The sequence below is a fragment of the Hyperoodon ampullatus genome (assembly GCF_949752795.1).
Source record: "Hyperoodon ampullatus genome assembly, chromosome: 2".
Taxonomy (NCBI): Eukaryota; Metazoa; Chordata; class Mammalia; order Artiodactyla; family Ziphiidae; genus Hyperoodon; species Hyperoodon ampullatus.
The window spans coordinates 149776514-149791889 of record NC_136915.1 but is presented as its reverse complement, the minus strand read 5'-3'; the positions used below and the strand labels follow the sequence as shown (position 1 = coordinate 149791889).

Here is a 15376-nt window from a genome sequence, read left to right as displayed (position 1 = left end):
AATACTTTCATACCCACTGACCCTTCACTGACCCTGTGAAGTCAGGGCCTTGGGCTAGATTCTGGGGTACAAAGGCTGTTGATATAGGTGAAGAAGGGGGTACATGAGCCTCAGAATGGCTGTCAGAGAATGGGTTTCCATACCGAGCTCTGCCCCTTGCTGGCCACATGACCTGGGGTGGGTGACTCAGTCCCTTCAGGCCTCAGTTCCTATTGGCCAAAGGAGATCCTGAACGTGGAGCCTCTTTGTAAACTGGAAAAGGCTCCCCAGCAGCTGGGGATTTATGGCTGTGGGTACTGTGGCTTAGAACTCAGTACTTTATACTCCATTTAAATGCTGCTCCCTTGAGGGGGCTGAGCATCTTCCTCCTCCTGGCCCTGCCTCCACAGCTGCCACCCTGCACTCAGGGAGGTCCAAAGAGGTCCAGGCAGGACCAGAAAGGGCAGGGCATGGGAGGTGTGCCCAGGAGGGACGAGGGAGGAAGGTCTGCCCAGTGCCGCCTCCCTGCCCATGCTTGGCTCCCACTGGCAACCTAAGCCCTTTACCTCCCAAACTGATCCTGGAATGTAAACCCCTAGCCAAGCACATTCTTTAGCCAGGTCACCAGCTCCTGGCCCTCGGGAAGGGAAGGCGGGAGCCAGCATTTCTCTTGGCCCTGAATGACACTAGCACAATCTGGTGCTGGGGCTGCTACCACCCTCCTGGATTAATAGGCTGGCTGTCACCCACAGTTTATGAAAAGCCCAATTCTGACCTATCACTCCTGACAGAGCCCGGGGAGAAGGGGAGAGAGAACCCACCCCATAAGCAGGGGGATTTGAAATACTGCTGATTTCCTGGCTCTGGTTCCTCATACCAGCCAGATGCGCTCAGAAGAAGGGGGGCTTTGTAAAGGTTACTCTCAAAGCTGGTGCTCTCTGGGCCCTTGGTTGTCTGACTTTCCTTCTGTTCGGTCGTTTGCTACACATTTATTCCATTCAGCCACTTGTTACACATTTAGGCTCTGGTGCCCAGCGCGGTGATGCTCTGGGCCCACGAGGGTTAACGATCTCACCGTGTCCTGTAGAGCCCTGTGTGTATGGGGGTGAGGTGGGGGTACACAAGGAGGGGGTATTCTGCATTCTGCGGGGAGGGATGGGCTGGGGCGGGGTAGTGGGGGGAGCAGCAGGGACAGGTTAGGGAACTGCCTGCTCCAGCGGTCTCCCACAAGCCACACTTGGCAGAGGTGAGGAGGGGGGCTGGAAGGGCAGGACTTTGGTGAAGGGTCTTAGAAGTCAAGACGGAGGACGGGGCAGCTGGGGGAGGGTGTTTCAGCTCTGCGAGGGTGTAGGCAGGTTTGCAGATGAGAACGGTTTCTGAAAGGGCGAGGAATCCAGCCGCCATGTGGAGGGGGCCGGAGGTGTGGGACGAGGTGGTCGTTTTCCACCCAGCGTTGAGCCGCCTTCCTCGAGGTTCTGGGACTTGAGTCTGAGGCAGAGTAAGACCAGTTTGGAAGTGCAGCTCCAATCCAGTCCCTTCTCCTACAGACGGGGACGCTGCATCTGGAGTGGGGAGCCTGGGAAAGGGATTTGTACATTATTATTGCCTTATAAACGTTTGTTTTTAAGAATGTGAATTGCTAAACTGAGATTAGGACCAAGGCCCATTGTCTGTTGAATGGGAGGCTGGTCGCCCCAAAGTCCTCCTTCTGGTGCTCCAGATAAGGCAGGCAAGGTGGGCCATCTTCTAGAGACAGTGAATGGGGCCTCAGGGGTCCCTCACCTCCTGGCACATCCACATCCTCCCTTCCGAGGCTGACCGAGGCTGGAGCCTGGACAGCCTGGTTAGGGCCCAAGCGGGTCAGAAGGCCACCAACCGCAAGCCCGGAGTTCCTCGCCCGCCCCGTCTCCACACTGCAGCAACGTGGAGGGTGCGGGGAGGGGGAGGCAGACCCCACGAGCCTGGGGGAGACAGAGTTCTCCCTAAACCACCTACACAAGCCACCACTTCTAAAGTGTCACCTCAGGCATCAAGTCTTCAGACACTTCCGGGCCTCCAGCTCCTCACCCCATTGACCTTCTGAGTCATCTGCCAGATATTTCCTCTTCAGAGGAGGTAGGCGGGTGGGAGATTTTGCATGAAAAAAAAGAAAAGAAAAGTCTCAAGAGCCAGGAGAATTCAGTCTGGCTAAATTAGGAATGGGACTGGGGCACCAGGATCTTTCCCCTGTTCTTTCCCTTCACACATTCACTGTCTCAGTCCAGGTTTATCAAGTGCTGGCTGCGTGCCGGGCACGGACCAGGTGCTGAGCACGTGAAGGTAAAAGCAGGGAAACCACAAACGGTTCCCCCTGACACCGCCCCCGCCACCGCCCCGTTTACGGAACTCGTGACAGCTTGGGGAAGCCACAGGACTCCTTTGGGTCTCAGTTTCCTCCCCTGTAAAATAGACGTATCCCAGTCTTTCCTAAGGTCCTAGGGAAATGAGGGTGCAAAGTTCCCCCTGGCTGTTACAGCAAACTGTGCACGAGGTTCTGGAGGGGCCAGCAGTGTGGATGTCAAAGCAGTGGATGCTTCTGAGCTGGCAACTCACCGTCTACACTGAAGGGGTTCTGAGCCCAGGCACCTGCTCCCAGTGCGTGTACCAGAGTGTAAGTGTGAGGGGTATATGTGTGAGTGCAAGGCGTGCGTAAGAGCATAAACATGTGCGTGAACGGGTGTGCACATGCGTGTGAAGTGCGTGCAAATGTGTAAAAGTGTGGGGTGTATTTGAAGTGTGTGGGTATAAGAGTTTAAGGCACGTGTGAGTGTGAGCTATATTGTAAGGGTGTGAGGCAAGTGTGAAGCATAAGAGTGAGGCGTGTGAGTTGTGTATGTGAGCATGAGTGGTTATGTGAGTGTAAATCTGCGAGTGTACATGTAAGGTCTGTGTAAGAGTGGGGTATGTGGCTGTGTGAGGTGTCTGTGAGCATGAAAGAGAGAGGGGAGGGGAAAGGGAGAGAGGTGAGTGTGTGTGTGTGTGTGTGTGTGTGTGTGTGTGTGTGTGTGTATGTTTGTCAGTGTGCGCATGTGCAGGGGTCAGGCTGGCCCAGAGCATGCTGGCTGGAGTCGCAGGAAGTTTGTCTGGTATGAAATACCAACTGCACGTAATCTGTAAAGGGGCCCATCACTCTTGGAAAGAGGGACACTGTGGCCTCTGGGCTGCGGACGGTAGTTTCTCGGTGCTCTGCGTCATGCCGTCAGGAACACGTGGGCTCTGGGGGTTCTTTGAACCAGGCACACACCTGCCTGGGGAGCTCAAATGAACTGGATATTTGGGAAAACACCCCACAGTTTAAATTATGAAAGGGTCACATCCTGAGGGAGAAGGCAGACTCTGCAAGAACGTAACACAGGGCACTCTAGAGACATTGTGCCCTTGCAGCCAGCTGGCTCGCCACCCTTTCCCAGAGATGGGCTCCTCCCCCCTACTCCCCACCCCCTCCCCCGTCACTCCTGGCACCGCTGATGGAGAGGGCTGTGCTTGGAGAGGCGGCCACAACCATCATATCACACTGATGCCGACCTTCCTCAAACCCTTCTTCTCGAGGCATCGACCCACTATTCAGGGTCGGCACAGGCTCCAACTTGCCTTCTAATCTTTTTTCACATCACTCCCCACTCCTGTGTGCACTTTGGCACCCAAGTCTCCCTTCCCTTGAGGCCCAGTTATAACGGCAGTCTCCTCCAGGAAGCCTTCCCAGATCAGCTCAGTCCTCAGAGCCAGGAAGAGGCAAGGAAGATTCCCCCTCCCTCTTGATTTCAGACTTCTAGAATTGTGAGGCAATACATTTCTGTTGTTTCTGAAGCCACCAGTCTGCAGTATTTTGTTATGGCAGCCCTAGGAAACTAATAAAATGGAAGCTTATCTGCCCAACCCGTCTGGGTCCTCTTATGTGCCTGTCTCTTCAGCTCTTGCCTGTGCTCTGCCTCATGCCTTCACTTCTGCAGTTGTCTAATGCCAACAAGAAGCGCCTGCCCACGCAACTCTTTGATCTCACCAAGCCTGACCTGAGGCTTTGATCCTGTTCTGCCGCCACCCAGGGGCAGGGATGCCATCTCTTACTGCAGAGCTCAGAATGGTGGGTGGTGGGGATATGCACTACCCTCCACCCCGGCAGCTGGATTAGAGTCTCCGTTCCATCCCTTGTTAGCTGTGCCACTTGGGTTAGTCATAGGGTTCCCGGTTCTATTTCTACGAGATGGGGGTTGGAAAAGGCCGATGGTACCCCACCTCCTGTTGAGGGTATCTGTGGGCCAGAAAGCTCAACGCAAATGCAAGAGATCACTAGAAATTCTGGGGGAGAAGAAGACATGGAAGGGAGGGACTTGTCCACTTTCTGTGGTTCTAAACCCTTCTGGCACTTTAATTGCCCAGCAGATGGACCTTCCTCCAGAGGAGGCCTGACAAGCTTAGCCCACGTGTTTTTCTGAGGATTCCAACCCCAACTGGAGTTCTTTCTTTTTAAAAAAAATTTTGTTTGTTTGTTTGTTTATTTATTTATTGGCTGTGTTGGGTCTTCATCGTTGCATGCGGGCTTTCTCTAGTTGCCGTGAGCGGGGGCTGCTCTTTGTTGCGGCGCGCGGGCTTCTCATTACGATGGCTTCCCTTGCTGTGGAGCGCGGGCTCTAGGCGCTTGGGCTTCAGTAGTTGTGGTGCACGGGCTTAATTGCTCTGCCGCATGTGGGATCTTCTTGGACCCGGGTCCCCTGCATTGGCAGGCAGATTCTTAACCACTATGCCACCAGGGAAGTCGCTGGGGTTCTTTCTGATCTTAGATGGTGCCTTGGTGATTTTACTTACTTCGTTTTCCTCAGAAGAGGAACTTGGCTGATCCTATGTTCCAATGGCACAAATCTGATCATGATGCTAGTCCACTTAAAATCCTTAATTTGCTCCCAGTTTCCCATATGGATAAAGTCCAGACTCCTTAGCAAGGCACGTAAGGCCTCTTGATCTGCCCTGCCTGTATACTTCCAGTCCATCTCCCTAGACTCTGCAACGTGCATATTGTCCCTCAGTGGACTTGAGTACACCTCTGTCTCTCCCTCAACAACAAAAAATAATAGTGCAGCTACTCACCTTATATATGCAAATCATTTTGTGTATAGTAGGTAGCTCTTAACCTCAGTGAGGCCTTATTTTGTTCATTTTACAAATAAGGAAACTGAGATTCAGGGGTTAACAGTGTACCCAAGATCAATCCGCACATGACAATTATGATTTGAACCCATATTTCTTGCTTCAAAGCCTGGGGTCATCCTCCTCTGCCTGGTTGTTCTCCCTCTTCTTTCAAAGTGCAGTTTGAGATTTGTTTTCTGGAAACCTCTCTGATCCCCTCAATTCCTCTCAGTTCTCTGTAGCCAGTAAGGATGGGGCACCTCTGGGTTACACTAGCAAAGGCTGACACTTGTCTCCTCATATATTAACTGCAGATTTAGTCCCCATCTCCCTCCCAAGACTGCAACTACTGGAGGGCAGGAATCCCAAGTCCAGCACCATGCCAGACACATAACTGGAGTTCAGTGTCAAACTGCTTTGGAATAGCTGACACAGTCAAAGAGCCAGAAGGGAACTTTCCTGGGATGTAAATTTAGGAATATTCTATGCTCATTTCACATTAGGGAGCCCTTCCCAATCTTTCCTTGCTAATCCTCATACTCATTCCTTGGGAAACAAAAGGCATGTTTGGAGACCTCCATCTTTCCAGGTTTGACATTCTGAACCCTCACAAAGTACGGAGCAGCTGATTTTCTTCCCTTTCCTATGTGCTATTCCATTTGAGGCAATGCAGTACTGTGGTCACAGGTTTTAGAATCAGATTTGGTTCAGTCACTTACTAGCTTGTGACCTTGGACAAGTTATATAACCTCTTGAAGGCTTAGTTGTTTCATGTGCAAAATATGAGGATACTGCCTTCTCCACAGAGTTGATCTGAGGATTGAAGCGAGTGACTGCCAACTTGTGAGATGGCATTGTCATTGCTTTTGTTTTACAGATTGGGAAATGAAGACAAGAGAGGGGAGGGACCTTCCCAGAGAGGGATGGGGATGGGAAGGCCTATGGCAGGGAGGGGATTGAGGCCCGAAGCCAGGCCATTGGACCCCAGATCCTGAGTGGCCTCTGCAGCACCATGAGGTACAGCCATGAGGTGTGCCGCTGACACCCCCTATTTCCCTGGCTCCTCGGTGAGCCACACCCAAAGTCTTCCCAGCATGGACCTCCAAGAGGTGAGTCCTCAGCAGATACCAGCTTGAGCCCTGAGTGGCCCTCACAGGTTGCAGCAGTCAGTCCCCCATTCTCATAATGGGAAGAACCTTTAGGGCTGGCTACAGCCCTAAGGTACCCCAACTATTTAAAATGCCTCAGTCCCATCCACATGTCTGGTGTCATTTTGTGTGCTTGGAAAGCCTCCTACACACAAAGCTAAGCTTCCTGTTAGAAGGGGTGGAGGGACCCCATTTGTAACTGTCTTTCTTGGGGATGGGTTGGGGAGTGTGGGAGCAGGCAGTGCAGAGACAGAAGTGGAATGGAGGGCTGGGCTTTGCGATGCTTCCCCTAACCTGTTCCCCCAGCCTCTCTTTCTAACAGTCACTTCATGGGGCTCAACGGAAATGGGCTGGGGGTGGAGGTCTGGAAGCAGTAGGGAAGGCCTCTCTGCAGTCTGCTCTGTAGGGGACACCCGTGGCCACAGGATGCCAAGGTGGGAGGGAAAGGCTGGGCCAGCAGGTGGCAGTGTCCTTCCAGTGCCCAAGTAAAGAAAAAGATCAGGTACGAGAGAAAGGGAGGCAAAATGACTGTCCCGTAAAGACCCTGGTTCCACTTGTCTGTGAAGGTTCAGTGGAGGTGTTACCTCTTCCAGGAGGCTCCCCGTGACCCCTCAAGACGGGTGTTCCTGCTTCAGGAGAAATAATCATACCAGCGCGTGGTGAGTGCTCTCTGACTCCCCCACCGCCCCTCCAGGACGTGTATTTTTTCCTCTTTGTATCCCCCGTGTTAGCACAGCTTTTAAAAATAACTTGGAATCAGAAAGCAGTGTTATACCAGCTAAAAGGAGGCATGTCCTTCATGTTTTTACATTAGCGAGGAATTCCTTTTCTACTGTGGGCAAGACAGAAATGAGCTCGAGCTGAATGAACTGAGGCCAGTCACAAGGAGTAACCCAACGAAGAAGTCAGTTAATGAGTGCAGCCTTTTCCCAACACGCCTGTGGGGCATCAACGCTCAGGAGACGGAAAATGTGCTGTTTTCCTAGGAGTGAGGTGACTGGTCAGGGCAGGGTGGTTTGAAGGTGGAACCTCCTCAGAAGGAACAGCCAAGAACAAGTGGTCCCTTGGGGCCCCATTCAGCCTGAGAATGTCAGAGGGACTGTTTCATGCGGTCCCCTCCGCATATCAAGACACCGCCCACCCCACCCCTGCATCAGGGTGCCAGAGAAGATAGGAATATAGATTTTAATCATTGTGCTGCTGCTGTTAACTAGAGTGCATCCTTTGTGGCTTTTGATGCCACAGTGTAAATAAGAAGGTTTCACACAGAAACACTCTGGGGCTGTCGGTGACAAAGGGGAGGGGTGTTTCTGGTGCCTCTGGTGGGGAGGGGTGACTGAAGGAGAAATGAAGTGAGGAGAGGAGTGGGGAGCAGACCCTGGGCTGGGAGTCGGCTCCATTCCCATCATTACATTCCCATCAGGACCCCGAGAGGCATGGGTCCTTCCTGGCCAGGGCTTCTGACCTGGACCAGTGCACGTGAACCCGACTTCCCTTCCAAATCAGCCGCCTCCAGCTTCAGGAACAATTCTTGCTGAGTAGATGAGGTCCAGGGCAGGCCCACAGTTGGCCACCAAAGGGGGAAGGGATGTAGACCAATGGAGAGAAGAGGGGTTGGGATCCCTGCAACCCTTCTCCATCTTCCATCCCAAGAGACCTTCAGACTAGCGCAGATCCAGGGAAAGGACAGCTACAAGTAGCTATCCTCTGGGTCAGAACTGCCCTGCCTACCCCCTATCCTGGAGATGGGAGAGGTAAACCCACAGGAAGGGAGGTAGCATATACTCCTGCTACCCACCTTTCTCTGCCTGAGCAGTAAGTGAGGACTCTCCCCAGAAGTCACCTGAGCTCCAACAGGGGAAGGGGGATGGCAGAGTCATCGAGACTTCTTACAGTTTTCTCGGGTTGGTAGGGTTTGGAGGTGCAGAGGTCACTTAGAGCCCTAGGGCCTAACCCCACTGGCTGCTGACAGGAGCTGGCATCCGGGGAAGCAGCCCAAGCTACTTTGATGAGATCATTCCTCTTGTCCAGAGTGGGGTGATCCGGTCCAGGACACGGTGGCTGGGCCCAGAGCCAGCTAGGAGTCAGAGACACACAGGGCTTCCACCGCATCACTCAGACCCTGGTTGACGCCCCCCACGGCCAGGAGGCAGTTCTTGACAACGATGCTGGAGCAGGCACAGCGGGGCGTGGGCATGGCGGGGAGGACCTCCCACTTGTTCTTCCCTGGGTGGAACGCCTCTGCCGTCTCCAGGACAGTGGGTTGGTTCCCTGAAAGTGCCAAGGGAACCGGACCTTACAAAGGAGTCCAGTCTCCAATCTGCCCCAGGGAAGTCCCCCCATCTTGCTCCCCCGCCTCTGGAACCACAAGCAGATGCCAATCAACCTCAACTTCCTTGGCTACAGAATTGCTCCTTCCCCACCCTTTTGTCAAACAGCTGCTTTGTCCTTCCTGCCTTCTCTGTCTTTTCATCTCAAGAGTAACTTTCTTTCCCCACCGCCTGCTTTTACCAGAAGTTTCTAGACACTACTGCCTCTCTTCTGCCCTTTACTAAGAAAGCTGCTCACATGGTCTAGCTTACATCAAGCTGCTTTCCTGTGTGGGTAAATAGGGTGTCTGTCCACACTTGAGTAAACTCTGGGTTCCTGGAAACTCTGCTGCTCATATGTCTCTCCCCTGTTGATGTTGGGGTCCCGCCTTCAAAATACCCTAATCTCTGGGAGGTCTTATATAGCAAATCCTGAATTCATTAGAATAACTGATTTGATCAGACTGCTTTTCTACTCCATGACAGAGTTGGGTATCCAGGGAGAAGAGAAAGAGGACCAAGGCCAATCCCTGCCACACTTTCACCTCCAGTCATTCCTGGACAGGGGCCCAGGGACCTGTGCTTGGCAAGCCTGTGGCACATGGTTATCAGTATGTCCCTTATGCTCTCTGGGCCTCAGTTTCTCCTGTGTAAAAGGACAGATAGACCGCAACTGAGGCCCGTCCATGGAGACATGACATCTAGGCTGGGACGAGGGGAGTGCTTTGAAATTCTTTGGAATAAAGCAGTAGGCAGGCAGTGTGCAAGGAGCCAGCACCCTCTCCTGCTCATGCAGAGTGCCTAGAATCCACCAAGCACCAGACCACAGCGCCAGCCCGGAAGCTCTATCCTTACCAAGTCCTCCAGCCACTATGATCCGTCCACTCAGAGAGCTGGCCACAAAGTCTGCCCGCCGCTTCTTAAGGAAGAATGAGCGCTCCATCTTCAGCCATCCCCCTACAGGCCATGGGTGATGGCAGGAGATACACAGAGAGAATTAGATGCTGACCACCCGCCCCTCCAAATACACAAGAGTCCCAAACTGCTCTCACCCTAGGCAGCGTCTCCACTCCATCTACCCTGTGTGCTCAGTGCATATACAATGTCTCCTGCTGTTTGAAATGACACTCTACCCTCTCCCATGTTTGCTGCAATCCAAGGAACCATAACCTCTTATGACAAATCACCTTGTTCTACCTCTGTTCTCACGGGCTTTAAGCTGGAAAGGAGGCTGACTAGAGGCAGAGAGCGTCATCTAGAGTCAGGATCCTTCTGTTTTTCCACGAGTAAAAAACAGGAAAAAGCCCTTCCTCACCTGGCGCTGGCTGGATGTTGTAAGAATGGACAATAGGTGGAAAAGGCTTTGATAAAAACAACTAACCAATCAAAGGGAACCCTGTACAGATGAAAGAACTTGATCCCAAGAGTAGCCCTGAATGGAGAAGGGTGTTCAGACTCTGAAAGGCTCACCCAGCTGGGTAAGTGAGCCTGGGTGGACGGATGGGATGGGGGTAAGGTGGGGGACTCAGCCAGAAGGGAGGTGCGCAGCCGGGGACTGGTGCCCAGCTTACCCTGTTCCATGTCGAACACGTCCATCGTCCGGAGGAACTTGGGCTGCTGGTAGAGCCGACCCTGCCGCAGGCCACCCAGGCTGTACAAGCGGTCGTCTAGGGTCACAAAGCTGGAGAAGGCCCGCTTGCAGGGAATGTTGGGGAACTTGGTCCAGGAGCGAGTCTCGATGTCAAAGACCTCGAAGGCGTTGACCGCGTACTTGGACTGTCGTCCCCCTGGAGGCCAGAGTAGGGCGAAGGTTGGGCAGAAGAGTAAGTCTTTGAGGACTGGGGCTGGGTTTCCCCTTCTGACTGTTATCAGATCATATAGGAAGCTCCCTGAGGGGTGGGGCAGCCTGATTAACCCCCAGTGCCCAGGAGGTGCTCAGCACACAGGCACTGCTTCCAACAGGAACTGACCCGGGGGAGGGAAGAAGGGCCAGACATGGGCCAGACAACCTGTCCTTACCCAGAACATAGATCTTGGAACCTCGGATGAATGAGGTGGCAGCATATCTCGGGGTGGGCATGGGTGCTAGAGACACCCACATGTCCTTGAGCATGTCATAGTGTTGGAGGTGGTTGTGTGGACGGAGGTCCAGGCCCATTCCGCCTGCCGCGTACACTCGGTAATCTAAGGAGAAAGGCCATACAACAGACACTATGAGACAGGCCCATCGTACTCAGCTCCTACCATGGCCAGGCTCTCTTAACCCCTGGAACACAAGCACTGAAGCCTGGCCAGGTCCCAACCACCGCTCTGCCCGAGAATGGGTTGGTGGCACCATTAAAAGTCCCTGCCACAGTCAAGCCTGGGTCTTCTTGAAGCCATGTCAGGCCTACATGCCTTAGCCTTCCTTGGTGGCTGGCCCTTGGTTAAACCCGAAATACTAAGGCTTGCACAGAGGTAGACTGCAGTGGAGTCTAGGCCTGGACAACCCTTTGCCGGTCTTATCCTCTCCATTCTCCTCCTTCCTGGGCAGCCAGAGCGATGCCAAAGAGGAGGGGTATTCCTCTGATACCCTCCAATAGTGCTTTCTTCCCCAGGCACTCCCAGATCAGAACTCTCTAGACCTAGCAGGAGCCTTTGGAAATGAGGTCAGCCCTGCTGTCATTAGCCTTGTGGGACACTGGCCTGCTGCTATCTCTTTCTTTGTCCAGATAGGGGAAGGCCATCCTCCTTCATGCACAGGAAAGCTCTGGGCTCCAGGAGGCACCCTGCACTGAATGGGCTAGGGGTGAATGAGGGAGAGGCTTTGGAGGAGAGAAAACTGGCCCCTATAAGAAGCCCTGCCCAGAGAAGTGAGTTGCCCCCCACTCTCTACTGCTCTTGGCTGCAGGTGACACAGTGCAGCAGAGAGGATGGGCAACGCCTCCATGTTTCCCTGGGCCTCACCCCAGTACCTCACGCAGCCTGTTAAGGACACAGCCCTACCCCCAGGGCCCTCTTTTTCCCAGGGACTCACCCCTGCCCGGGATTCTGTCTCCTAGTAGCCAGTCCTCACTGCTTCTGGCTCTATGAGACTTTCATTCTTCAAGGGGATTGCAGGGGTGAGTACTACTTCTTTCTACTTTCCAATCTTACTAAAGAGAGGGAAAAAAAATCCCAACCCTAGCCTGTGGCTGGGAGATGGGGCCTGCTAATGAGAAATTTACCTTACACAAACTCTGCCTCTTCTATTCCTGTTTTCACCCACACACCTCCAGCTGGGAACCCTCACATCCAGTCCACGCTACCATTCCTGCACCCATTCTTACTCATCCTTTCAGAGTCACCTGGGTGCCCCTGGACTGCAAGGCTGGGCTGAGAGCGGCGGCTCAGGATCTCCTGTGGCACCTGCATCACCCTACTTGCCACACGTTACTGAAATAACCTTTGTATGTTTCTTTCAATAGATTGTTAGGTTCTTGAGATTTGTTCATCTGTGGCCCCAGCATCTGCTAGAAAGCGTGGCACATAGGCATGTAAAGTCTTAGTAAACTAACTGTTGAACCCATTCAATGCCATAGTTAAGAGCACAGACTCGACCATCACCTGCTGGCTGCATAACCTTGGGCAAGTTACTTAACCTCACTGGGCCTCACACTGCTTCTCTCTAAAATGAAGATAATAATAGCACTTACCTCATCAGACAGGTTGTGAGGGTCAAAGGGGTTAATACCTATAAGGCACCTACGGTAAGGACTCAATAAATGTTGGTTCTTAATCTTTCAGCCCCACTTATTGAGATCTGCGGATAAAGGACTACCCTTTCCCTCTCTATTTTCCCATGGGCCTCCACGCTTTCCATCTTTCTTACTGGAAGTTCAGGAGGCCCCATTGGCTACTCTGCCCTCAGGGATTTTGAGTTAGAGTTTCTCTCTCTGACCTTCATTGGTAAGACCCGGGCTCCTAAAGGCAGGGATCAGATCTTCTGCCTCTTTCCTTCCTCCCTGGGACCTAGAACTGTGCCAGGGACAGAGCAGGTGCTCAAGAAATACTGGTTTCTGATCTACAGTAGACCTGACAGGCAGCTGAAATGGTTTTGCAAGAGAAGGAGGGAAGGTCTCATCCCACTAAGCCTGTCTGATCTGAACTTGGGGTCTCCTAACTCCTGCTGGGCCATTTTCCATAAAACCCTGTGTGTTTTAGCAAAAGAGCTTTCAGAGCCCCCTCTGTGCTCTGGGCTGTACCAGGCCTGAAAAGAAAGAAATGATGGGCTTGGAAAAAGCGAAATGAGAATTAAAGCTACGTGATCAGCACATGCATGCCCTGAGAACCTAGTGAACCTGGGCAAGATGCCGCAGAAGCACGACCCTCAGGAACGTTATGGTGTCCACTCATCAGTGTCTCTGAGATTAGGAGGCAGATGGTGGTGAGAAGGTCCTGGAATCAGGTCCCAAAGCCCTCCCAGTGGGGCCTGGTGATGGTACGAGGATGGCATGAACATCCCCAGGGCCCCAAATATGTGTCTGGAGGTGGTGGCACTTGCAAGGAAGATTTCAGGGGATTTGGTGCTGTGGGTGGAAGGCCCAATCATTCTGCTGAATGAAGGAATGTACAGGGACATTGCACTAACCTCCTTTGGCTCTCCCCTCTGGCCCGGCCTGCCCAGCTTGCTGGGAGGAACCTGGTGGGGTGGAGGGGAGCTCTGGCATCATATGGATTTACTAGACACTTCACTTGCCGAGTCTCTATTTTCCCATCTGTAAAATAAGGCCAGCGGGTCTCCAGTTTTAGTGTCCATTGTAAAGATCAACTGGGGATCAGGAATGTGACAGTGGCCTCCAACTCAGTGTTGGCTTCCATCCCTTTCCCCGTGGCCCTCCACTCCCTTCTCTCTGCCCGCCCTCAGCCCTGGCCCCACTCGCCTTTGGCCGTGACAGAAATGCCCATGGCGGCCTCGCGCAGCATGCTCCTCTTCTTCCACTTGCCCTCATCGATGTTGTACATCTCCACGACCTTCAGAGGCAGCTGATTGGTGCCCACACCCCCGATCACCATGATCCGCTTCCCCAGGGCGGTGACAGCCACCCCGGCCCGGGCTGTGGGCAGGGGGCACAGGTCGGTCCACTGGTCGGCCTCGGGGGAGTAGACCTCAAAGCAGTCCACGGGGACGCCGTTGTCGTCACATCCCCCGATGGCATAGACCTGCCCCCCGGTTTCCAGCAGGGAGCAGTAGACCCGGCGGCTGGGCAGTGGCGCCAGGCGCTTCCACTGGAAGTCCTTGACGTTGGGCACCTCCATGGCAGCCCGGGGACCCCGCCCGCCGCGCCCCCGCGGAGCGCCGTGGGAGGTGAGAGCCCGGGAATCCGCCGGCTACTCCGCGCCCCCTCTCGCCGCCTCCATCTCGATCCGGTTCGCCTGCTCCCGCCCGACCCCCGGCAAGGGCCCCGACGCCGGCCAGCGCTTCACCGTCCCTCAAGACTCAGCGGTCCGGAGGCGTCCGAGCCCGGCCCTGCGGGAGGAATGGGGGGCGAATCAAGGGCAGCCGGGCCCGGCGCCCTGGCCTCCTGGCGTGTGGGCGGGCGAGCGGGCTCCCAGCCCCCCGCCAACTTTCAAGGGAAAACGCGGCGGCGAGGGCGCCACCCCGCGGCGGCATCAAACCCGCACCGCTTTGTCCCCCGCCGCTCCCAGCCAGCTGGTCGGAAACCCGCGGAACGCGTGGGGGGCCGGGGGCGTTCCGGGGTTCAGGGTGCCAGGCTGCCTCCCGGCGACGCAAGGAGTTAACACCTTTCGGCGCCGCCGCCTGCCTCCCCCGGCTCTCCCTCCCAGCCAACTCCCGTCCCTGCCCCCGCGCCACTTACACAGTGCGGCGGCGAGGCGCAGGCAGCGCATTACCCGAGAGCGGCGCGGGGAGCAGGGGAGAGGGCGCTCTGTCCTTCCCCGGCCCGCACACCGCTGTCACACACCCAGAAGAGGAGAATAAATGAGCAGCAGGAAGGAGAAGCGGAGCCGCCGCCGGAGGGTGGGGTGGGGGGAGGCCGGCGAGCTGGCTCCACGCACATCCCCACCATCAGCCGCCACACCTGTGCAGGAACCCGCGTGCGCCCCGCGGCGAAGCGAGCCTTGACCTCTTTACAGAAGCCCTGGCTGCGCCCGGCCTGCGGGGGAGGAAAAGGGCCCGGCGAGAGACGCTCACCTTGCCCACTGTTCAGGGAAAACGGGGCACTAGAGCCAAGTACCCAGATGACGGGGACTAGACTCCCTCCAGTGTGGGAGTGGGCGGTTTGTGAGTGTTTGTTTTGGATGAGGAGGCGGAGAGTCCAATTACCCAGTTTATCTACAGTACACAGACCCAGTTCGTGACAGCCTGGCTTAATAGTCGGCTTTGCTTTGGGGGAGGTATTATCAAATGGTTTAACCTAAGAGAAACAAGTTATGTGGGTGTGACACACGTAGACCTGACACGGGTGCATCCAAACAATGTACACACCGACCTGCGCACATTTGCATAATTTACACATCACCCCACCCTCCACCCGGAAATGGTCATATCCACGGAGAAACTGACAGAAAATGCACAGTAATGCGGACACACAGCCAGAGACAAAAGTGGAAAGGCAAACACGTGAGTGGTCCCTCCCACATCACACCTTAGGAAGGGAGAACCTGGTTATCAAATCTTGGCCCTCAGCACCAACCCACAGGTCTTGCCAAATAATTCTTTCAAGCCATTCTGTAATGGCCTTATCAGGACAGTAGTCCCCAGTAACAAAAGTGCCCATGACACCAGTGAGCCACCTGGTG

General features: G+C 54.3%; 1 protein-coding gene across 2 annotated transcripts; it reads right to left on the bottom strand.

The window, feature by feature from the left end:
• Window positions 1–8328: 8328 nt before the first annotated feature.
• On the bottom strand, window positions 8329–13873 carry KLHDC8A (kelch domain containing 8A; the record flags this gene model as incomplete). Of its 2 annotated transcripts, XM_079698248.1 has the most annotated exons (5): window positions 8329–8558; window positions 9452–9553; window positions 10168–10383; window positions 10616–10780; window positions 13498–13873. In XM_079698248.1, the coding sequence occupies 5 exons, from the start codon at window positions 13871–13873 to the stop codon at window positions 8365–8367; spliced, it is 1053 nt and encodes a 350-aa protein (XP_079554374.1). In that variant the 3' UTR covers window positions 8329–8364. The 2 variants fall into 2 exon arrangements, with proteins under 2 accessions (XP_079554374.1, XP_079554375.1); XM_079698249.1 differs by lacking the exon at window positions 10168–10383.
• Window positions 13874–15376: the final 1503 nt, after the last annotated feature.